We start from the raw sequence: 24,676 nt of genomic DNA on the forward strand, positions 1-24,676 counted from the left end.
ATTCAACAAGTTAGGTAATTAATTAGGTTAAGATTATCATGATAATTGATAAATCAAATATATAATCATTATATAATTTTGACTACATGTGTGTATTTATTTTAATAATGTACACACAGTAGTACATACTGTTCATATAATTTTATTTACAGTAATATTACACAACTAATAAATATTATTATTTTATATTAATATTTGATAAGTAATAATTTGTATTAATATTTATAAAATTTTATATATATATATAAAATATATAATTTGTATATATATTTATTAGAGTTTATACATGTAAATTAATATAATTTATATATATATATTTATCAGAATTTATATAAATAAATTAACAAAATTTATTTATTAAAAATATTTTAATATTTATACTGGTTAAATAGTGGCTAAAATTACTAAAAACTGCTCTTTTTAAAAAATTTTCTTTAATTTAAATTTGGTTAGTATCACTGTGTACATGCTTTCCAATTGCAACTACTACTTTTCACATAAATGTTTGGTAACCAAAGAAAATAAGTCAAAAACAGTCATAACTTACTTTATTTAACATTAATTAATTGTTGCGACAATTAATAAATATTAAATAAGGCAAATTCTGACTGTTTTTTTTGTCTCCCTAGCATTACCCACTTTTCATGGATATGAGAGGGAAAAAAAAAGAACAAATGGTTAAATTTGAGTTAATCATGATGGTTTTTCCGTCATTTTTTTATTGATGGCATAAAAAATTTGTTAATATGGTACATCAAGTGATACCATAACTCATATCTAGTAATCTTAATTAGTGGATAACATAATAAATTTATAAAATTAGATCAAATTAATTCAAATTGAAAAATTTCAATACCTCAAAAGTCCTCCTTCAATTAAGTTTTAATTTAATATAATTTTATAAATTTGTCATATTAATAACCAATTTGTTGTGATATCAGTTAATGTGCCACATTAGAATATTTTGATATATGCTAACGACAAAAGAAGTGATGAAAGGATCAACATGATCAACATGATTAAATTAAAATTTTTGAAATATGAATTTGATTAAAAAAATTTATGGACCAATTTAAAAAACCAGTAATTTTTTAGAGACAAATTTGACTATTTATTCGAAAAAAAGAAAAAGAAAGTTAAGTTAAGGGATTTGGATAATGAATAGATGATAGCACTACTGATGACTACTGATGAAGAGTTAGTTGTCATGAGAAGTTATTTATTAAGCCAATGGCTGCAAAATAATAACTTCTCTACTAAGTAGCGTTCTCTATAGAGAAGAAGGATCAGTTGAATGATGGAGCAGCTTTGTTGGGAGGAATCTACCCGTGGCTCTTGAAAGAGAAGCATACATGGAGGGTAGTGTGTAGATTCTTCACACTTCTACTCCACTTTCAACACAGTTTGCCTAAGGCCTTATACTATGTGGAAATGCATCATTCTCTGTGATGAGTAGCAGAGGGAAATTAAAGCATTCTCCAGCTCCAAAGTTTTACATGTATCAGAAGCTTTAATTTGGGTACAGCCTTGGCAAACCGGCAAGTCACAAGAAGGCACTAATGGACACTCCTATATATACATATAGAAGGGTCCTTATATGGCTATGTATCAATCAATTCAATTCTGTACTAGTTAGTTCTTCTTCTTCAATTAGGATTTAATAACCTAAGAAGATGTTCCTCCTTTGAGAAGCTACTAGCTCTTCAGTTTCTGCAGATGAGTATGTAGGTAGGTAAATGTTTGTGTCTGTGTGTCTTTCTTTTTTTCTTTTCCCTTTTTCATGTGTGTATGTATGCTTCTTGTGTTATGGACTTATGGCCTTACATTCAATAAAAGTTTTCATCTGATGTTTCATTGTTGAAGTTAATTATCCAACAATTTCTTGACCTTCCAATGGGGAACATGTTGAAATTGTTGGTTTCCAAGATCTAGATGCCTATTAAGCCCCTTATTGGTTTAACACTTCAATGGATTATCAATTCCCAGTTCCCTTAGGACAGCTTCTACCTCAGTAATTACTTAAAAAAAAAACAACACCCTTTTACAGAAAATTTGATTCTTCATTATTGTCTGCAACCAAATCTGTCATAAGATACTGAAAATAACAGCTAAAAAATTTGAAAATGATGTACCATCCAAGGTATAATGGCATGTCCTTGTAGCTAGATGAGTGTAATTTGTAAAAAGCCTATACACAATCTTGTTACTCAATCAAACTATATATAGCTAACTCAATACAACCTTATATATGAGCAACATTTCTAGTGGAAAAAACTCAGAATTAGACATTCCAGTTGTGTGAGCTGATGATATATAAGGTTGCAGCATGTGCCGGGTGGCCATTCTCTAGGTCGCCGCGATTGCGAGTTGGAATATTGAAGCGATTACTCTTCCGGCCTTTCCGGTTCTTCCATTTCCCTTGTGGGGGGCATGTGGTTCGCAGAATGTTTTTACAATTTTCAATTTAAAATTCTCAAAAAGTTTCCAAAAATGTAAAAACATTCCCCGAAACACAAGCTCCCTAAAATCCCAACTCGCAAATGCACAGTTGGCATAAAAGCCTCTTGAAATTAGCAAAATAGTGGAAGGTCATCAAGTTTTCCAAGTTCCCCTTGCATCTTTTAAGAGAGAAACATATAGTAATTCATTCCAAGTATCTGGCACTCCTGGTAAACACCAATGGCTGCAATCTTCAAATAGAGAATTGTTCTGATCTGTTGTTGATGGTTTATAATCCTTTCTATATATGGAAGGATGCCCATCTTTTCTGTAATCAGTGAGCCTGCTAATGTTCATGTACACAACTGGTGTCTTCATGTTATGGATAACATACTCCACAACCCTCATCTTTGAAGGATACTTTTGCAAGTAAGTTTCATTGAATATTGGCTCAGTTTCTTTGTGGCACTGTCCTCCTGAGTTCCATTGCCCTCCCCTGAAGAAATGTCTTAGAATTTTGAATCAAAGCCATGCATGCAAGTTCAAAATCTTAATTAAGGTTGTCAAACTCTCATGATTAAGAGTTTACAAATTGAGTTTTGATGTAAGTTGAAGGGCCAATTGTGTTATTTTGACATATATGCAATAAAATGGTTGCTACAGTTTTTGAACACTGAAGAAAAGTCCACACAGTACTGTTAATTAATCATATACATAATAACATAAATGAATGGAAGCTAAGTAGAAAAGAGTGATACCAGAAATGTGTAGTTGAGTATCCCCTGAAGAAAACCCGGGTTTGATTAGGATCAATGTGTCGGTCAACCCATGTAGCCCAAGTGGTCAAAGCCCTCTTGTATGCATCCAAAGCCTTAAGTCTTGGGTATACATGGTTCCCTTCTTGATAGTAATCTTCTCTGAAAAGGGAATTATAGTATATACTCATGAATCAATGTATGAAGAATATTGGAGCAACTAGCTAGATTCTTATGATGATGAACTGACCCCTTAGATGTTTTCTCATGGGTCCACCAATGTCCTGTGTTGAAGACTATGATATCAGCATCCTCATACTTTTTAGTTGTTTGGTCCATCAAATCCAGCCTCAGTGTCTCAAATGTCCCATTCTTGCCTTTGAGAGTTGACTCTTGAACAATGAATGGTGACATAACAAAATCCACCGAGCAATTATAATCCTAACATGAACAACACACACCAATAAATTGAGTTATGTTAAATTCAATTGAATAAAAAAGAATAGTTATATATATGGAGGAAGCTTGCTTGCCTCAAATCTAAAAGCATAGACACCTTTCTTCTTAAATTCTCTTTTTCCTGAGATCTCAAAAACACGTGCCTTGTTTTTTATGCTTTGGCGAAGGATGCATACAAGGGACTCCCACATGTTCCTGTTAAGGGAATCTCCCACAAAAACCAACCTCTGTCCTCTAAGCCTCTCCAGAAAATCACTTGCATTCAAACTGTCATATGAGTGTATATCAATCATCAATACTTAACCAATGATATCTCATAAAAGATATTAATATGTTCTAAATAGTGAAAATTAATAAATACCTTGGAATGTGACAACCATTTGGCTTCCACTTCCACTTGACATACTCAGAATCAGGCCTCTTATTACTGTGACAGTCAAAATCTCTGTCAATGAAGGGACAAGAACCTAATGGATAGTAAGGCTTTGAATCATCCCTTACCCACTTCCCATCAAATATGTTACAATTCTCATACAAACCATCATGAATAATGCCAGTTACATTCTTCTTGCTTTGCTCATACCCCACATTATTAGGACTACTTATAATTAAACTTGAAGAAATTTTCATTTCTGTCCCATTGTTATTCCCTTCCCCAGAAACACTTGAATAATTTGTAACAACCCTTATTCCTCCATCATGAAAGTTTGAATCTTTGGAGATCCTAGATGAATTCCCACCACCTGCAGTTTTCCTTGAAATTACTCTTTCCTCATCATGTGCATGCAAGGTTGCATTGTTGTTTCTATTATTCTCATTAGTAGTAGAATTCACCAAAATAGTGCTATTGTTCTTCACATGAACAGAAACACTTGCTAAAGTTGAAGTTTCATGATGAGAAACATTATTAGAAGGGTGGAAGTGATTGTTACAAGGTGAAGAATAGTAAGTGTCATAAAACGGTGGAACAAAGACATGTTCAACCTTGGGAACCGAGTTATTAGTACCGAGGAAGAAGAACAATGAGATTATGAAAAGAGAAGATGCAACAACTAAACCAAAACCAGCAAACACTTTTCTCCTGTGTGAAAGAAAAGACTCAGAGAATGAAGAAATCCTCTTGGTGTTGTTCATGGAGATGGGGAAGAAGAACAACATGCATGCCCTTTTCTTCTGTCCCAATGAGTCATTAATCCAAGGCATGGAACAAGTGCCAAAATACAAGAATAATTAAATAAATAAATAAACAATGTGTCAATTGAATCGGAGTTGAGAGAAGAAGATTCAGTGGCACAGAACTGTGGTGTGTTTTTTTGTGTCCTTTTTGAAAGTGAACTGCTGAACCTGCATCCTGTTCATGCATATATTGCCCAAACTAACCTTTTCAAAACTGTAAACTTCTTTTTTTTTTCTAATTATTATTCAAAATTCTTAATTTCTTTTTTTGAAAAAAAAAAACTTGGATAGAGATTACTGTTTGGGATGCAAGATAATATGATTAGATTGTGGATCATTAAGATATCCGTTGTCTGTTATTTTCACTTTATTTAAATTTGTTAAAATAATTTATAATAATTGATTTTATTTTATTATTTTTTATAAGTTTAGTTTTGAACAAAATTGGGATTATTTAAAACTAAATGGAACGGTGAAAAAAATATGGATGTATTTAATTTGTGTTTTATTTTCTGTTTTTATTTTTAATGTTTTTTATTTTATAAAAAAAGTAAAAACAAAAAATAAAATCCAAAAACAAAATTTTATTATTTTTATTTTTATTTTACAAAATTTAAAAAATAAAAAAATACTAAAAATAAAAATAAAAATAAAAAATAAAAACACAAACTAAACATATTCTAAGTGTGTGTTTTGACTTAAATAAATGTGCAGAGGATTTTCCATTTTGGGATATAAGTTCAAAGTGACCGACAATTTTTATCATTTCAAACATATTTATTTATTTGACGAGAAAAAAATTGGCCGTAGAATTACCTATACTTGTTAATAGTAACACTATGTCATTTAGGTCCCCCCCAAAAGAAAAAGAAAAGAAAAAACAAAAATGTTCGAACACCTGTGATTGAGATTTCAGATGAACATTGTTGTTTTCTTATAGCAAACTATGCACTATATATGCACAAAAAGTGCAAGTTGTCCTGCTAATTGTTTTTACCCTAAAAAAGAATTGAATGGCCTCTTCTTAGGTAATTTCGAATTCAATTTTCAGTGGTTAAACAGAATTAGAAAAATCCGGTTTTCAAACGTTATCAATGAAATCATGCTCTTAATCCTTTCAGAGTTTTTTTTTTTAATCGAAAATAAGAAAATTCGAATTCAGAATCTTTTAGATGATATATAATTCATTGGCTTAATATCTTCAAAGTTTATTTATTTAATATTTTCAAATCATATTTCTATTTTTCTAAACCACTAGTGTTTTGAAATCTTCCCAACTCCAATTACTGGCTGAAATCAGATTTAACTTATCATCAAACTTTTTTTTTTGGTCTTGACTTATCATCAAACTTGTTTAGCACTTTATCTACACAATCACAAATACGAACTTAATATCCTAACATCTTAACTTGGACACTATTTACAGCCTGGTAACAATGAATAAAATTAGAATTTGTCACTTTTCTTTTGTCGTATAACTAACTACACATGTATTTAATTTATCTGGAACTATTAGAGATTTAGAGTAGAATCTATTTTTTGAGAAATATGAGTTGAAGTAATAAAAATTCAGTTCATTCCTATCCAGATAATGAATGTTTAGAATTTATCTCATGCAAGAAGACATTAGTTTTATCAATAAATTATAGCTTAAATAGGATAACCTCTTCGTACTCGTCTAAAAGATCAGAGTTCAAATATCTCTTAAAAAAAGAAGACATTAGTTTTTCTACCTAAAACATTCCGGCAAATGAAATAAAATGGAGGGACAGTTTTGTAAAGGTGTTGTTTGCAAAAGCGTAGTAGTAAAAGAGATGGATGCCACGTGGCACGTGTAAAGGAGCAAGTGATAGTGTAAGTAAAAGTGCATGTGGTGGTGGTGTTCCCCGTGAGTTTGTGTGGGGCAGCACCGCCTTCACTCGCCGCTGTGATTAAGACGCGTGGAGCACATGGGGTAGGTAGGAGAGTGCTTCGTCATCGGTGAGCGTGATAAATCATGATTCATGAGAGTGCAGAGGAGCACAGTGTTACTGAGATGCAGGTTAGCTTTTTTTTCAATGGGGGTAGTGGGACCCTTTGCGTTGCGTTGTAGTGAATCCGTGGCGGTTAATCAATGCGGCGACACGATGCGCAGACATATTCCAGCTCTGCAGTTTAATGTAGTGAAGTTCTGCCACGTGGCTTCATATTTGACTACGTTGGAATTCGCCGCTTCACGTCTCTAGCTGATTAGTTCCACTGCTCCAGAGCTGGTTTCTTAATTAAAAAAAAAAAAACCTAGCCCAACTATTGAGCTTTCCTTTTGGGCTATAGTGTCCCCATTTAAGAAAATTTGGGCCTTAACAAAAATGTAAAATAGCCCAATTCACAACCAAGAAGGGAAATAACGGAATAGGTGTCACTCACTGTACAAAAAAATGGAGATGAAAGATTCTTGCGTTTTATATGCTAACTTAATTTGGGCTCCGGTTCCGTTTCAATACCAAAAAAACTAGAATTCCCCACCGTTGATTCAAAATTCTTTTGAACCAACTACAATGCACGAGTTTCCTTACTTTTCTTTTAAAGAACTTTTTACAGAAGAATACAAGCAATCATATTCATAGCTATTGACATTAGACACCAAATACATATATAATAATGTTGTGTTTTTTCTTTAACCGTTGAAACTACATCTATATATAGTGGAAAGCCAAGATGATTTGTTGTCACCTTGGGCCAGAAAGCTCCATAGCTTCTAATATGAGTGAAGACTCTTCTATGAAATCTGAATATCTTTGAGGGTTATTTTCACTATTACTAGATCGGAGCCTTGGTGTTTCAATCTTGTGTGACTGTGAGGCCTCCCATCTCTCAGCTAATCCATCACCTTCCAACATCTTCAATACTTCTGACATCTTCGGGCGATGCGAAGGCTTGAATTGTGTGCATAATAGTGCTACCTGCACCATTTCTTCCAACTCAAGCAAATCAAAACTTCCCCTTAGATCTTTGTCCACCATTTGGCCTAATCTTCCATCTTGGTGGAGCTTCTTAACCTGAAAGCTCATAATAAACACAAGGATTGTAATTTACTCACCAAATGCTAACTTGAAGGGGAAGCAATGAGAAGAATGAGGGTTACCCAATCAAGCATGACGCCCTTCTGGTTTGCTGCTCGCCCGAAATCTACAGCCTTATGGCCTGTGATTAGCTCAAGAAGCAAGATTCCAAACCCAAACACATCAGTCTTCTCTGATGACTGACCTGTAGATAAGTACTCTGGAGCAATATGGCCGACAGTTCCGCGGACAGCAGTTGTCACATGAGTATCTCTGTGATCCAGAAGCTTAGCCAAACCAAAATCGCCAACAACTGCTTCGAAATCTTCATCTAGCAATATATTGGCTGCTTTGACATCACGATGAATAATTTTCGGATCACATTGTTCATGCAAATAAACCAACCCCCTCGCTGTACCTATCGCTATTCTCTTCCTCCTCACCCAATCTAAGGCTGGCCAACCATGAACATGATCTGTTATCAAATCCGAAACCAAAGCCAGGATTAAGTAATGAGTGCTGAAGATATAGGAGTGTATTCTTTAGCAACTAGAAGCTGAAAATATCATTGCTTAGCATACAAGAAACAAAATAGAAACAGCAGTGTTCCATCATGGAGGCTAAGTAGCTAACCTTTTAATTTAGAGGCTACACTGCCATTGGACATATAAGGATAAACAAGGAGCCTTTCATTCTGAGTACTGCAAAATCCACTGAGACGCAGAAGATTCCGGTGCACAGCCAAACTTATTGTCTCAACCTCTGTCTGAAATTGGATCTCACCACCAGCAGCATTGTAATCCTTCAACCTTTTAACTGCCACAATTGTTCCATCATTCAAGCACCCTTTGTAGACTATTCCAAAGCCACCCTTTCCTAAAATATTCTTTGAACTGAAATGGTCTGTTGCGGCTCTAAGCTCTTTGAATGAATACCTCTTCAAATGACCAAGGCGCACCTCAGGGTCGTATTGCTCTGACAAGTAACAAAGAAAGTACATTGAATACCACACAGAAGAACTAAAGAAAATATCAGAACACTAATCATGCTTATAAAATTAAGTTCAAACCTAATAAAAAAAAAGATATTTATGGATACCAGGACTCTAAAAATGCATGATTTCCTGACATGGTATCTCATTAATATCACAGCAGGGTTGCATTTGGATTTTGCAAGTATTCATGATCAAATTCTATATTCAACTACAATGTAATGTTCATTAAACCATTTTCAATGGGGAAGATGAAGAAAAGACTAACCGCTAACATCAAAGAATATCTGCTGATTCTGTCTGTATCGCCACCAAACGAGAAACACAACAATAATTACAATGATAAAAGCAGAACCGAAACTCGCACCAAAAGCAACTGCAACACGATGGCTTTTGTTGCTAGAGTCTGATTGAGCTGGACAACCGACAACCCCCCATGTTCCAACATGCCATGAAATTGTTAGAAATAATTAATTTGAAAGTTGAATACACAGTTTAAGGGGGAATGCATGCCACTGGTACCTGTTAGAGCATCTGGAGGGAAGGAAAGTGGTTCTGGCAACACATTAGAACAGTTATTTGCTTTTGGACCACATATTAATGGGTTACCCTCAATCCTGAAAGTTAAAATTGAGCAAGATATTGAACCATCACTTTTTGCATCAAGCTTGTCTATAGAACAAAAAGACTACAAAAATAAAATGGTCTTACTTGAATGTTCTTGCTGTTACTCTTGGCAAAGAACCACTCAAATTGTTATAAGAGAGGTCCCTACATAGATTGGACCAAATAGTTAACATGCCATAGATATTGTTAAATATTGCGACAGATATAACTGAAGGAAAAGGGGTTAATAGCACAAAGAAACCTACACAAGTGTTAGACCTTCAATGTTACTAAGAGACTGAGGGCATGCTCCGGTAAGGCTGTTATTGTTCAACCGCCTGACACGTACATACCGCAAATTTAAATGACCATCAGAGATAGAATGTGAAGAGTCATCATCAAAATCCACAATCTTCACATCAAGAAAGGAAAATTGCAACTTACAGGTAGTTCAGGCTTGTGAGACCTCCCAAAGAACTTGGTATCTCACCACTAAATGCATTATTGGAAAGGTCAAGTGTCTCAAGCTTTTTTAGCTTTCCAATTGCAGCAGGAATCTGACCGGAAATAGCATTGTTTTGAAGCAACCTGTAGATGATGAGTACACAATTATTTCAGTATCATAACTCTTTCCTAAGTATCAATATCATCCATCCATGAGTCTAAAGAGCATACATTTGGAAAATGATGAAGGAAACCAATAACAATTGATGAATGAATGCTAAACCCAAGTTCAAATTCAAATCAAACACAGAAAGGAAGAACCTTTATAAAGACTTAGTATGACTTACACTGATTGCAAGTTAGTAAGGTTTTGAATCCCTGGAGATAGTGTACCAGACAAGTTTTGACTAGGCAATCCCCTGATATGAACAAATAAATAAATAAATAATAAGTGCAACCGACACTAGCAAAAGCACTCATCTCATTTTCTCTGATCAAAATGTAATGAACTTACAATGCAGAAACGGAGCCATCTAGAGAACAAGTAATCATCCTCCAGCTACAAGGATCAACAGAATTGATATCCCAATTCTCAAGGACATTGTGGGGATCATTCAAGCCATTCTTAATGGCCATCAGAGCTACAACTGTTCAAGGAACAAAATCAACACTGGTAAAAAATAGTTTCCATCTTCTCATTTTTCTCAGCAAAAATAACACAAAAATAGAATCATCAACTTCAATCCTCCCTCTACCATCATAAGTTGTACCAAAGATTACTATTTTTAAATTGGAAGGTGAAAAAGAAATTCAAGTAGAAGTTAAACTGTTAACCTTCATAATTTATCCCGGAAGGAGAAAGAGCAGAAGAAGACATTTCCACCATAGCCAAAAGAAGTAAACCAAGTAGCCATGAAACTGAACTACTAAGTTCCATTCTCTATTCTCAGTTCAATTACACACTCTTTCACTTACAAAGCAGCCATTAATCAAAACCACCATAATTGAAAAGTACACTCTCCATTGTGACATGGAACTTATGTCTGCACCACCTTATCATCAGCTTATCCAAACAAATAAAAGCCTTTCTCAGAATCAGATTCTACCAAAGCAAGTGCATTTTTCCCAAAAATAGCAACTTTCCCATGAGAGCCAATTCTATAGCCATCAATCCAACCAACCCAGATGCCAAAATTGCATTTTTCGCCACAGAACCAGCTTGGAAAAGGAGAATTTTAATCCAACCAGCAGTGTCTGAGACCAAAAGATTAATCAGCAACCAGGAAAATACACAAAAGCCCAAAAACAAACCAAACCAAACTTCGAAGCTCAAAATTCTAAGATCCTTGAGATCTGAGAATGCTTGATATGATTTCAATAAGGTTATTGGACAATCCCCAGAAGCTACATGTGTGCCTTAGCAATGCTTTCTTCCACTACCATTATCTTCTTTATCTTGCAAAGGAGCATGAAACTCACTCTCTCACACACAAAAAACCAAACACATAGAGGCCAAGACAAAATGCCAAAGTAGTCACACATGTAGATGCAGAAACAGAAACCAGTAACGAAAAAATTTATTCTTTTTCTTAAAATATTACTAAAAACAATGCAAATAGTGTTTTTATATATAAAAAAGTAAAAAAAGCTGCTTTGTTTACTATTTGCATTATTATTAAAATTACAGTGATTGGAGTGAAGATATGTGAGTGTGACCAGAAAGGAACAATGGTCTGTGTAAGGGAAAAGCAAAGGTGAAGTCATTGACAGGTCACGTGCTTGGATTGTCTCGGTCCTTGTTTGCTTTTGGCATGAAAACACAACTTTTTCAGAAATTTCAAACAATTATTTATGTCTCTATGATGGATATGATCCTAATCTGTATATCATGTATAAATATCAAATAAAAATTATATTATTTGATTAAATATATTTATAATGTTTGTTATATGGCCCAAGAAGGGAGAAAGCTAAAATGCACCGCATGCTCTTTTAAGAAATTGGTTATCAAAATTATTTGTAATCTTGTTATCTTGTATTATTAATAGTATGGACCTTGGACCAGTGATTTAGCTAAATCCTTCCAAACACCAACATCATTATTTTGATTTGATTATTAAGATCAACATCCATGCTAATACCATTTTGTGAAATCAATGGTAGGCCATACATGGGGCATACAAATCATTAGGATTAATTTAAGCCATGAGATTCGTTTATTACTCTATAAATATTAGAGGATTAATAAAATTTATTATTTTTAGCCAATAATTAGTCAATAATATTTAAAATATGAATTAAAAATATGTTATTAGACTATTAAAATTAAAAATAATAAATTTTATTGATTTTTGAATTTTTTTTTCTTACTTACCTTCTTAATTCTCATATTCACCCACTTTAATAGTTTTGATTATAGAAAGAAAAATTATTAATTCTAGTTTTTCTTTTCTTTTTGGTAAACTTTACTAGGTTAATTGTCTGATTTTAAATATAGACATAAATTTAGAAATAATTATTTAAATATTTTGATTTTTTGAAAATTCTTCATTTGAAAAAGCTATTATTTTGGAAGGTTTTATAATTTCATCCAATTTATAATTAAAATTTTATAATCAAATTTTTTATATTTACTAAAGTATTTTCAATCAAAACATATAGTTTAAACATTTTTTTAATAAATCTGTAAATTATGCAAACTATATTCAATCAATTTTTTTTTAAATTAAACCTGTTGTGATCAATCACCGGAATATATAATATTATAATATATGTTTAAAAAGAGTTTAACATCCAGTAAAAAGAGTTTGATTATAAAACTTTTGAACAAAACAGACCCGATTTAAAATATTTAACAGAAAAATGGCTAGAGTAAAAACAACAAAACATAATCAAATTGTATTAGTTTAATAGTTAATTTATTAGTCTGTTTAAATAAATATAAAAATTTAAATTTCACAGAATTAATCATTTACTTATTGAGTTAAAAAATATAAAAAAAGCAGCAGCAAAACATGGTTATTCTTCATCGGATACCGTTCCGTGAGAGAGAGGGAATCTCAAATGCACCTAACAGAACATATGTATGCTTTTTCCATTGGATTACTTGGCAATATTTGGAAGGAAATACACTGTTTCTCTTTTTGAATGATAGGGGTTCATATTATTTTAATTTAGTGTCCAAAATTCGATTAGGCATGAAAAAATTTCCAGTTTCATATCAATTTTTAGAGCATAGGAGTATTTTCATACTTTTACGAAAGTGAATTAATTTAAAATTAAAATTTGTATTAAGTTGATTTATGAAATAAAACCTATCATTTTTAGAGATCCAGTATTACTTTAATGAAAAATTAATAAAATTTTACTATTTGTCTAATTATGTTGATAAAATAATTTAAAATTATAATTAAACTAATAATAAATATTGGAAAAATACATTTTATTTTTAATTTTAAATTACTATTTATAATATAAAATCCCATAAATATTTTTGTAAAATTTAAAATAAAATAAAATTAGAACTAACATTAAAGATGTTCTTAGTATATATTCAATAGTTCAATTAAGAAAGAAAAATAGACAAACATTTAAATTTAAGTTTCATTCACTTTTTTATTATTTCCTTAGATTGTTTTTGTTTAGTGTTTCAAAATAATAAAAATATAGGCATAAAGATATACATATACACAAATACACATGAATACATATAATAGTTTAATTGTTAAGTTACTAATTAAGATACATAAAATACTGTATATATATATATATATATATATAGAGAGAGTTATGCTATGTATACACTAAAATCAGTTACCAAAATCAGCTACCAGTATAAAATATATATTGGAATACAAATATACATTGAAAATAAATTAAACCATATATGTATTTATACATAAATATATTGGTGATTGATTTTAGTGACTAATTTTAGTATACTAAATAGTATTTTTTATATATATATACTCGTTTCAATATTTATAATTTGCTAAATAAATAATAAATATATGTCACCATATTTATATCCCATATGCAACAACCAAATTCAGCATAATGTAGTTGGACGTGCACTAAACATGTTTATTTTGATTTCCCTACAAGAAAAAGACCTAAGCTAACTTTGTGGAAGAGTAATTTTCAGCGTTTGGAATATCCCACTATACACCTACAAAAGTTAAGCTACTACAGTACTACTAAGTACTAACTGATACAGCTATTTTTTAAATTTCCTTTTTTATTTAAATTAAGAGGTTGTAATTAGTTTACTAACCCCGATGAAATTAATTTAGGCTTACATAATCGTACTACTTGGAACGTGTAATAGTTTATAAACTCAACTCCTAGGGTATTTTTGTCGCATTGGAAAAGATGAATATTCCCCCATATTATTAAACAATTTAAACATTAAACATTAAACATTAAACAATTTGATCCTAAACTTTGGTTTGAACTTTGAACATCAAGAACCTGCGGTCTTAGACTGAATCCGTGAAACAACAATGAAGGTTTCATTCATCGCTTTGGGAGTTGAGAACCTGAAATTTTTGTGGCCATGCTTTCTGCTTTCAATCATTTTCGTTATAGTAAGGACTAAGTTAATAGAAAAGGGTTTATCTATTATATAGCCTAAATGTATAGATTAAAGTTATATATTCAGAAAGATTTTATTAAAAATATAAAAAATTTAAATTTTAATATATTTTTTATATATTAAATAAAAAAAATTTAAAATTTTTTATTAATAATAAACTCATCGTATGTCTTAAGGACATATATTAATTAAACTTAATAGAAAAATATCTTTATTGTTATGTTTTTCACTTTTAATTATTTTAAATGTTATTAAGTTAATAAAAAAATTAATAATTTTTTAATTTTAATATATTTAATAAACTTCTAATAGTAAAAATAAAATATTAAAAAATAAAAAATATTTTTATATTATTCTTCTCAAACATAATTAAAAATAAAAAAATTATATAAAATATTCAAATATAAAATTATTTTTATTTTTCTAAAATATATTTTTTTAAAAATAACTAAAAAAATTATTAAAAATTCACTCAAATAAGTCCTAAAATTGAATTTAAATGTTTATAAATACTAAATAATACGCAAAAAATAAACATAAAATAGCAATTTATGTGTAGTAGCTTATAAATTCAGTACTTACATCCTAGCAGGCGCTTGTGATATCCCTCTACAACGAGCATCCACCGGAATTTCAACCGGCTTAGGATCAGAAAATGTGATGTGCGGAGACAAAACCCTATGCACCACCCGGTGCCACCAGTCGAAGTATTTTGCGAATGGACCTGGATCAACAATTCTCAATATCCTCATGACATAATTAACTATTATTCCAATGCAGATGTCACATTTGATAATAAGTGGAGAATCACCGATTTTCACCTCTACCGTCCTTTGTATGGAGTCAATCTATGTTCAGAGCCATCCCAAGTAAATGTTGTATGTTGCCAAACTGTGGTATCACTCTATCAACTTGATGCCACTCAATCACAACAAAATATATTAAGCTCGTGACTGTCTGCTATAACTTAGAGTGCTCTTCTGTAAGAATCTCCAAATGAACCACGACAACCACTTCAGCAGTAGAATATGACTTCTACACAATCTAAAAAGGAGAAGATAATAAAAGTTAGAACACGATAACAAAGAAGTCGGTGAATTGCTTATGATACAATTAACCAAATATAAAGAACTTACGTCTCGACCACCCAATCTGTCTAAAGCAAGCCGATATTGAACAAGTCTTTGCTCTTTGGCATCCGAGGTCAGTAAGTAACTCGCCCATCCTAAAAGATAATAACATAAAATAAATATTTAACAAAAGCACAATAAAGGATAATAACTTAAAACAAATAAATAATACGCTCAAGGCAGTAAAGGATACCTAGATGCCAATGAAAAAGTAAATGTGTCATAATTATGCGGCCTAAACATAGGAAACCGCCAGAATATCCAAGACTGTAGAAGTTGAAGCAGACTAGCCAAGTTAGTGACATTTCTGTTGGCTACTCAGCACATGGATCTATACAACCATGCCAAAGTAGCTGAACCTCGGCTATAATTGTCCATCTCGTCAAGTTTCGCCACATACAGCAACTATTGAAGGTGAAGCCAATTCCCATTCTTGTATAAAAAAAACTGAATAGATAGTAGCATCATAATGTAAGTACAGGGTATATATGCATCGTATCCTCACTTGCATCGGCTGGGAGCATCCTAAACCTCTCATGGAATCATATAAAGTGGATTATCATTTGCTTGACTTTATTCGGCGGCGGCAGCTCGCCATATAACTCCTGAAATCACTTTCACATTGGTCTGTCATCCTCAATAAATTGTTTGAAGTTAATGAGACACCTACTAACAATCTCCTCATCAACGGGCAACCCTAACTGATACGGCATATCCTACAGCGTGATGTGCACTCTCCGAACGGCATGTGAAAGGTGTGCTCTCAGAATGTCATCTCTTAATGAATGCGCTCACCACAGGTTTATCCACTCATAACTAATGAGTATTGAGCCTAATCAAGTAATACAAATCAGTCATTTCTAAATAAGGTATGATTCACTCATGTAAAGACATATTCTGTTGTCTCCTAAGCTGTAAATACACCTAATTAACTACATCATATGAAAAAAATAACTACGCGCTAATAAATTTATAAAACATACAAGTCTAAACCATAAATTATTTATAGAAATCTCCTATTCAGATTTCAATACACAAATGCGTGTTTTCTATCTAATCTTTTAAATATATAAAAACTACATAAATATTACGTGAGAATAAAAATATAAAAATTCTAAAACATACAAATCTAAACCATCAATTATTTATAAAAAAGTCTTAATTAGATTTCAAATACACAAATACGTGTTATCTATCTAAGCTTTTAAATATACAAAAACGGCATATAGGTTAGATGAGAAAAAAAATATACAAATTCTAAAACATAAAAATCTAACCCATAAATTATTTGTAAAAATGTCCTAATAAAAAAATAAATACACAAATACGTGTTATTTGTCCAATCTTTTAATTATATAAAAAGCTGCAAAAATATTAGGTAAGACAAAATATAAAAAAACTTATATATATTTAAACAGATACAACCAATCTCTCAACACAACGACAACTCTTACATTAAAAAAAAATTAACCTCTTCAATAATGCTTCCAGCCACGTGAGCAACATCATTTAATCGGCACAAGCGATTTTCTTTAGCCAAGGTCCCACTAAAATCTAGTATCCCAAAATTCTCTCTCAACCTCCTCTTAATCCAAAATGATTTCACATAAATGAATGAAGAATTCATTGTTGGCTATTGTGGTTTTATAATGCTACAATACGTAAATCGCAATAACCTCTAACGAATTACGTTTCACCATTCCTTCATAAATCGCGATATGGTGCAACCGTTTATGACTTGCATTTTAGTAATAATCCGCGATAGGATACAACATATTATGCTTATGTGTGTTTTGAACGTAATCTACAATAATCTGTAACAAATTACGTATAATTCTTAAATTGTAGTAGAATGCTGCGATTTATATAAAATTTATTTAGGACACGAATGTAAGCTGTTTTAAAAAATTATATTTACATAAATTTAATTTTTAAATAATCTATTTATGTAAATTGTCTTGGTCTTATTTGATCCATATTTATATTAAGTTGTTGTTATATATACCGTTGTGAAAGTAGGGTATATCTTCTAAAAAAATGGTTAATTATAAACTTAGACAATGACATCGTTGAAAATTTTTATCAATAGAATCACTTAAAATTCTTTTGATCGGATATAGTGGTATTAATTGAGAAACACAATTAATTGTCTTTATCAAATTAGAGGCAAGTTGTCATTGTTCTTACTATTGAATTGAATGTTATGAAGGAAAAATATACTCCAACTATATATACACATTAGTGAGAAAATAAAAATAACACCTATGTAACTACTATTACTAACTGGTTGGTGGTTAAATTCCTGTGGTCCAAGAAAAGCAAATGAGTTTTGAGTATGGAGTGATGTGGGTCATGGCAGTCCTCAAAGGTGGTCCATCCAAAGGATATACACAGACAAGACAACTAAGCTGACTTTGGCTTTGGTTCCCATTCCAAAGTGAGGTACCACTCAATAACAAGAATTCAAACATGTTTCCAATTTTTCTCCCATTCAGTTAGTTCCCCTTTCTCATTCAATTCTTCCAAGTTCTCTAATAAACTAAGCTATGAAAAGCATTTTATTTGGTTTTTTATTTTTATCACCATCCTCACCCCCAGTGGCGGAGCTAATGCCCCCAAAATTTTTATAAAAAAATTAGTAGTATCTTTTTAAAAAATAAAAAATAATTCAATTGGTTTAAATATTTTACTATGACTTAAAGTACCTAATAAGTTTAATAAGCAACACTTTCTCTACCTTTAATTTTAAATCTAAAAAATTAGATATTTTTTATTTATTTAATTTAATATTATTTTATATTTTACTATTTATTTAATTTAATTTTTTATATAATAAAAAATAATAGAATATTCAATAAGTATTAATATTTGTCCTTCTAACTTTTTCTTTACATATTCTATAGGATATATATTCAAAATTTTATATAAAATAATAATGAAAAATAAAAAAATTGATGCATTTTTAAAGAGGAAGGCTAATATTTAAGAAAAAGAACATATAATTTTTACAATATCAACATATGTAGATATTTTTTCTACTTTAATGAATGGCAAAAAAAGTGAGATACAACTTTCAAAAGTTCAAAAAGTTACATCTGATGAGTTTGACCTTAATTTTTGGAACGAGACCCTGAAAAATAGCTTTAAATTTGGCAATATCACCAAAACCAGAAAGATGAGATTAGACGAGCTTATCTTAAATGAGGTTCATATCAAAAATATTTTGACAATTATCTTCTATGTGACCCCCCCAAAATTTTATTTCAAGTTCCGACACTGCTCACCCCTTTATGCTTTTGACCTTATTATTTCATTTACTCTCCATCAACTACTAAATAATATACTTTCTATAGCCGTTTATTTTCTCACTATATTTTTTGTCAATATTTTTAGCTATTAATTTAATTTCTTTAATATAGTAATTTAATAATATATTTTTAACTCATATTTTTAAATAGAATAAAATATTATTTTTGTCTCCAATATTTGGGGTAAGTCTCAAAGTTGTCCCTAACATTTCAATCGTCCTATTTAAATTCATAACGTTTCAAAATTGACTCAATGTTGTTCTGCTGTTAGGGATCCGTTAACAGAATTGACAGCGGGACAAAATTAAGACGATTTTGAAACGTTGGGACTTATATAGGACGAAAACGTTAGGGACAAAAACGATATGTAAAAATAAATTTTAATTTTATTTTATTTTTCAATAATATTAATTTCTTACTGTACATAGTATTCAATTATTTTTTAATTACATCTAAATAAATTACACTTAATCACATTATTTTCATTTTAAATAAATTTATTTTTTTATAATTTTAAAAAATTTTGATATATTAGAGACAAAATGTATAATTTATATTTTATTGTATATATATTATTTTTTTCTTTTTTGTAAGTTTATATCTAGTCATTCTAGAAACATTTTATGATAACTAAAAATCTTTAAGAGTAAAATTATATAAAAAAATTAATTTATTTAAAATAAAAGTAATATGATTAAATGTAATTTCTTTAAATGTGATTAAAAAATAATTGAATACTATATATAGTAAAAATTTGATATTATTGAAGGATAAAATTAAAATTTATTTCTATGTATCATTTTTGTTCCCAATGTTTTCGTCCTATTTAAGTTCCTAACGTTTTAAAATCGTCTCAATTTTGTCCCGCCATCAATTCTGTTAACAGATCCCTAACGACAGGATAACATTGAGTCAATTTTGTCAGCTGGGGTTCGAACTTGGTGTAACTTGTTTAAGAGGTAATATGATTGCCACTTGGTCCAGGCCTCCCCTGCATAAAGTTCAAATTTCTGACAATAGCTAAAACAGGTTGCATGCTTGGGACTTGGGAGTTGGGACTATGACTTCATTTTGCTTTTTTTTTTTTTTGGGTAAAAGCTACATTTTTGTTTATCATTTATTTTGGGCCGTTATTAAGTAAGTATTTGAATGTGCTGGATCATACATGTTAATGGCCCAAAATAAAAAATGTTATAACGTATGACAAAAAAAAGAGGTTTTATAACTGATATCTTATTCTTGCTAAAGTGGGCTAAAATAATGCGTTTTGGACCATTCGTCTCCATCTGGCTAGAGTCAAGATGGGATTCTGACCTAAATAAGAAAAAATACGTTCCCGAGGCCCAAAAAATAAAAAAACCACCAAAAATATTCCAAAAGAAAAGAAAAATTAAACATGTTGTCCCAAAGAAAAAATAAGTGGGTGAATGATTCCTTAGTCTTGGAGCATCATCTTTTTCACCAACTTTGGTGCACAAATAAATGAAAATAAATCCTATCAATTTTTTTTAACACTTAAAAAAATAAAGTGTGATTTCTCACCATTAATTTTATAGGTGAGATTAAAAATAAATATAAAAAAATAATGAAAAGTGAAATTAAATAATTAACACCATCCAATTTTTTTTTTTTTTTTTTTGCACTGGAGAAGATGTACTCCCCAAATAAATTAAAGATTGAATGAAAGCAATATAAATTCAAAGGTTTTTATTTAATTGTATATTTTTCAAATTTTGACCCAATTTTATTTGTTATTTATTTCTTTTGTATAAACATTAATCTAAATTATCATGTCAAAATTATTTCAAGTCCTCACTTCTTTGGTTTTTTTCTTCTTTCTTTAACAGATTACAGATTTACAGTCAATAATTTATTTTATAAACTCTAATTGTACAAGATTTATGTTTTATTTAAAGTTAATTTATGTAAAACAAAGACATCACTAATCCTAATCCATTAAAAAGGAAAAGAAGGAAAGAAAGAAAATAGAGACTTAAAAATAATTTTAACATAATAATTTGAGTCAATGTTTATAAAAATAAATAAATAAATAAATAGCAAATAAAATTATATCAAAATTTAAAAAATAATATAATAAAAAATAGATAAATCACTAAAAATACTCTCAAATTATTTTGTTATTAACAAAAATATTTTAAAATATTATAGTAGACATAAATATTCTCAAATTATTTAAAAATGTGACAAAAATGCATAATCATGAACTAAGATGTTATATGATAATGGACAACAATAATGTGACAATCAAAATTTCTTATGTGGCAAGTAAAATTTTGATATTGACAAGTGAGTTATGTCAAACTTTTTTATTAATGAAATAAGTTTCTAATCATAGTTGGATATTTTTTGCATGTTTTCAATTAATTGAAGATATTTTTGTCGATAAAAAAAATTAAAGAATATTTTTGTTAGTGCCAAGATATTTCAGATAATTTTTTATAGTTTACCTAAAAAAGAGTTATTTTTTTGGATAAATAAAGTAATAAAGATTTATCCGCGGTAGGTTTTTGCAAGATTGGTGGTGAGGATAATATTGTCTTGAACTTTTGAAAAACCGTCTCGCATTTCGAGTTCTAGGCGAAGCTCCGTTGTTTTTTCAGTGTATTAAAAAGTGTTGTGAATGACTAGATATGACTGGTAAAAACTGCGATAATACTACCAATCTGCCATTTAATTGTTGTACTTCTTTTACTATTTGCAGGTTTCTTATCTTTATTATTGCTTCACATTTCTCGGGATTTGCTTCAATACCCCTTGAGGTGAGCATAAAATCGAGAAATTTGCCTCCCTTAACCCCAAATGCACATTTCTCAGGGTTAAGCCTCATGTTGTGTTGTCATAACTGCTTGAAATCCTCTAAGTCAGTTCCATGGCTTTGGTTTTGTTTCGTTTTCACCACCATGTCATCAACATATACTCCAAGATTCCTTCCGATTTGCTTCTTTAAGACTTTGTCCATTAGTCGTTGATAAGTAACACCTGCATTCTTTAGGCCAAAAGGCATAACCTTATAACAATAATTTCTTAATTTAATGATAAAAGCTATTTTATCCTCATCCTTGGGATGTATTAGAATTTGATTATAGCCTAAATATGATCTAAAAAACTTAAAAGGTCAAAACCTGAGGCATTATCTACAATGTTATCAATGCATGGGAGGGGATAAGCATCTTTTGGGCATGCTTTATTTAAGTTAGTAAAATCTACACACATTCGCCATTTACCTGAGGCTTTTCTTACCAAAACAACATTAGACAGCCGTGTTGTAAAGCGTAGTTCTTTGATGAAGTCTGCCTCCAGAAGCTTCCGAGTTTCGTCTAGGCAAGCCGCCTTCTTTTCATCACCCATGTTCCTCTTTTTTTGCGCTATAGGTCGGACTTTTGGATTAATTTGTAATTTGTGGCATATGAAGTTCGGGTCAATGCCAGACATGTCTACTGGGGTATAAGCAAAGAGATCTACATTTTCCTGGAGCATGTTGACGATCTGTTCTTTATCCTCTGCAAACAGGGAGCAGCTTATGTAAGTAAAATGGTTGTCATTATTGTCTAAAATTACCTTTTCGACGTCGTTTATTGGCGAAGGTCTATCACGAAGATCTTCTCTTAGATCAATCTGCTGTGTTTGAAATGGTTGCCACATTGAATGCGTCTTGTGGAAGCTCGATTTTCGGGGTATATGTCGATTTGATTTTCAGGCTTTCATTGTAGCAATGTCGTGCTTCCCTTTGATCGAAGTGTATGGTTGCTACCTGATTTTTCTATACCTGAAAATTAACACAAAGATAAACAATAGATGCAATAGCACCAAAAGAATTTAAAGAAGGTCTACCGAGAATGACGTGACAAGGGCTAATGCAGTCCACCACTAAGAACTGCACGTCCTTTGTTCTTGATAATGGGTGGTCTCCCAGTGTTACTTTCATCCATATGCTCCCAAGTATATGCACCCGTTCCCCTGAAAATCCTACCAACTCTCCCGAGGAAGGATGCATTGTTTTTTCACTTAGCTTCATCTTTTGGAAGGTGGAGTAGAACAATACGTCAACACTGCTGCCTGGGACAAGTAGGACCTTCTTCATTAGGAGATCTCCTGCCTGGATAGAAATGACCTCGGCGTTATCTAGATTGGTGGCCTTTGCTTGGTAGTCATACTGCTCGAAGGTTATAGTGGATATGGGTGGGTGACGTGTGGCCTCTGGCGTTGTTCCTTGGACCATTAGCATTGCTCGGTAGCTTCTTTTCCTTGCCAAGCTTGTATGCCCTCCACTTGTGAATCCTCGTGAAATACAATTAGTAACCCCTCGTGTTGGTGGGGATTGATATTGTCTTTCAGGTGTCTCTTGGGTTTTGCTCAGGCTGGACATCAGTTGAACTTTGTTTCTCTTGCTGTATACGCCCACTTACAGATTTTTCCAAATGCCCTTGTCTGGCCAACCTTTCTAAAAGATCTTTAGCAATTACGCATTCGTCGGTGGTGTGGCCAAACTTCTGGTGGAAAGCGCAGTGCTTTGATTTGTCAACATATTTTTGATCCTGATATGAACCTGCTCTGCTCGGTGGTTTAATAATTTTTGCATTAAGTATCTCCTTGATGATGTCTTCCCTTCTGGTATTTAATTGTGTGTACGCGTCTTACTTTGGTGTTAGCTTAAAAGGCTTCTTGTGGTCTTTATGATTTTGGGTCTTGTGGTGCTTTTCTTCATCTCGACGAGGTTGCTGTTTATCAGCTCTCCGAGCCTCCCAAAGCTCTTCGGTTTCCATTTGGCCTGCGGCCTTTTCTCGAAATTCTACTAATGTTTTTGGTTTGGTAACGACCATTGTTTCTTGAAACTTTCCATGGAGGAGACCACTTTTGAGTGGATGCAAATGGACTTCTGGGCTCAAGTCTGGAATTTTCATGGTAGCTTTGGCAAACCGCATCATATAGTCCTTCAAACTCTCGTGTTGTCCTTGCTTGATGGTGCTTAGGTAGTCAGACCCGTGAACGTATATACTTGAAGCAGCAAAATCGTCAATGAAAGATTGTGCCAACTCTTCGAAGGAGGAGATTGAACCTGCAGACAACTTAGAAAACCAAAGTAATACAGCACCATCTACAAAAATCGGAAAAGATCATCAAAGTATAGGTTTAGAGGCACCATTAAAAAATATCATAGATTGAAGTTTCTTAATGTGAACATGTAGATCTCCGAATCCTTCATATGGCTTGAGGGTTTGAGGGTGGTAGGGAGTACAAAGTTCTTCGGCATCTGGAATTTGACAATGTCCTCCGAAAAGGGATTATCTATGTCAGCCTTTCTTTTGGGGGTGACCTCTTTGGACCCTGAGCCCTGAGGCCGAGTGCCATTTGAGGTCGCACTTTTTGGATCCTCCGTGTTTGACTTGTCGTTTTGAATTTATTCCAAGAGGTCAGCCATCCTCTTGACCTCGGCCAGGAGGGAGGCGTTCATAGCCACTAGCTCTTCGTTGGTGGGAGGGAGAGTCTGGGGCACAGCGTCATCGGACATGATCCTGCAAAGATTAGTGAAACAAAGTATACGTGGGGATTAATTTGAATAAATCGGCCCCACGATGGGCGCCAAATGTTCTATTAAAGATACTCTTCCGCGTTATAGCTCAATTGCACGCTGTCCCACGAGCTCCTGTATTCGGTGGGAAAATTATCCACGGAACTTGGATTCGAGCGTAAAACCTGCAAGAAATACTCCGA

At 31.9% G+C, this 24,676-nt stretch overlaps 4 protein-coding genes across 4 annotated transcripts; all 4 read right to left on the reverse strand.

Moving 5' to 3' along the window:
• Window positions 1–2,592: 2,592 nt before the first annotated feature.
• Window positions 2,593–4,787, reverse strand: LOC130967119 (protein trichome birefringence-like 2). Its single transcript, XM_057891941.1, has 5 exons — window positions 4,015–4,787; window positions 3,728–3,920; window positions 3,445–3,635; window positions 3,198–3,356; window positions 2,593–2,935 (listed from the first exon to the last, which is right to left on the reverse strand). The coding sequence occupies exons 1-5, from the start codon at window positions 4,785–4,787 to the stop codon at window positions 2,593–2,595; spliced, it is 1,659 nt and encodes a 552-aa protein (XP_057747924.1).
• Window positions 4,788–7,260: 2,473 nt separating this feature from the next.
• LOC130966767 (protein NSP-INTERACTING KINASE 3-like) lies at window positions 7,261–11,444 on the reverse strand. Its single transcript, XM_057891593.1, has 11 exons — window positions 10,746–11,444; window positions 10,426–10,558; window positions 10,259–10,330; window positions 9,912–10,055; window positions 9,734–9,805; window positions 9,573–9,632; window positions 9,384–9,478; window positions 9,130–9,276; window positions 8,504–8,845; window positions 7,954–8,345; window positions 7,261–7,867 (listed from the first exon to the last, which is right to left on the reverse strand). Exons 1-11 carry the CDS (start codon window positions 10,846–10,848, stop codon window positions 7,538–7,540), a joined length of 1,890 nt encoding a protein of 629 aa, XP_057747576.1. The 5' UTR covers window positions 10,849–11,444; the 3' UTR covers window positions 7,261–7,537.
• Window positions 11,445–22,665: 11,221 nt separating this feature from the next.
• LOC130967120 (uncharacterized) lies at window positions 22,666–23,189 on the reverse strand. The gene is made up of 2 exons (XM_057891942.1): window positions 22,796–23,189; window positions 22,666–22,730 (listed from the first exon to the last, which is right to left on the reverse strand). The coding sequence occupies exons 1-2, from the start codon at window positions 23,187–23,189 to the stop codon at window positions 22,666–22,668; spliced, it is 459 nt and encodes a 152-aa protein (XP_057747925.1).
• A 106-nt stretch (window positions 23,190–23,295) lies between these two features.
• Window positions 23,296–24,313, reverse strand: LOC130967121 (uncharacterized). Its single transcript, XM_057891943.1, has 3 exons — window positions 24,289–24,313; window positions 23,603–24,020; window positions 23,296–23,515 (listed from the first exon to the last, which is right to left on the reverse strand). The coding sequence occupies exons 1-3, from the start codon at window positions 24,311–24,313 to the stop codon at window positions 23,296–23,298; spliced, it is 663 nt and encodes a 220-aa protein (XP_057747926.1).
• Between the last annotated feature and the right edge of the window lie 363 nt (window positions 24,314–24,676).

The sequence above is a fragment of the Arachis stenosperma genome, chromosome 3, assembly GCF_014773155.1.
Source record: "Arachis stenosperma cultivar V10309 chromosome 3, arast.V10309.gnm1.PFL2, whole genome shotgun sequence".
Lineage (NCBI taxonomy): Eukaryota > Viridiplantae > Streptophyta > Magnoliopsida > Fabales > Fabaceae > Arachis > Arachis stenosperma.

Bases quoted from the DNA above. Each gene is read 5' to 3' on its own strand.
- LOC130967119 (XM_057891941.1), bottom strand. From the start codon at position 4,787: ATGAACAACACCAAGAGGATTTCTTCATTCTCTGAGTCTTTTCTTTCA. The intron at 3,921-4,014 runs GTATTTATTAAT...CTCATATGACAG, and splicing joins AATGGTTGTCACATTCCAAG to TTTGAATGCAAGTGATTTTC. The intron at 3,636-3,727 runs GCAAGCAAGCTT...TGTTCATGTTAG, and splicing joins TCTATGCTTTTAGATTTGAG to GATTATAATTGCTCGGTGGA.
- LOC130966767 (XM_057891593.1), bottom strand. From the start codon at position 10,848: ATGGAACTTAGTAGTTCAGTTTCATGGCTACTTGGTTTACTTCTTTTG. The intron at 8,846-9,129 runs GTTAGTCTTTTC...GTTACTTGTCAG, and splicing joins GATATTCTTTGATGTTAGCG to AGCAATACGACCCTGAGGTG. The intron at 8,346-8,503 runs GTTAGCTACTTA...ATTTGATAACAG, and splicing joins TGTAGCCTCTAAATTAAAAG to ATCATGTTCATGGTTGGCCA.
- LOC130967120 (XM_057891942.1), bottom strand. From the start codon at position 23,189: ATGCTAATGGTCCAAGGAACAACGCCAGAGGCCACACGTCACCCACCC. The intron at 22,731-22,795 runs GTAGACCTTCTT...GTTAATTTTCAG, and splicing joins CCCTTGTCACGTCATTCTCG to GTATAGAAAAATCAGGTAGC.
- LOC130967121 (XM_057891943.1), bottom strand. From the start codon at position 24,313: ATGGCACTCGGCCTCAGGGCTCAGG. The intron at 24,021-24,288 runs GTCCAAAGAGGT...AGTTGTCTGCAG, and splicing joins ACTCGGCCTCAGGGCTCAGG to GTTCAATCTCCTCCTTCGAA. The intron at 23,516-23,602 runs GTAAGACGCGTA...ACCACCGAGCAG, and splicing joins CCTTTTAAGCTAACACCAAA to AGCAGGTTCATATCAGGATC.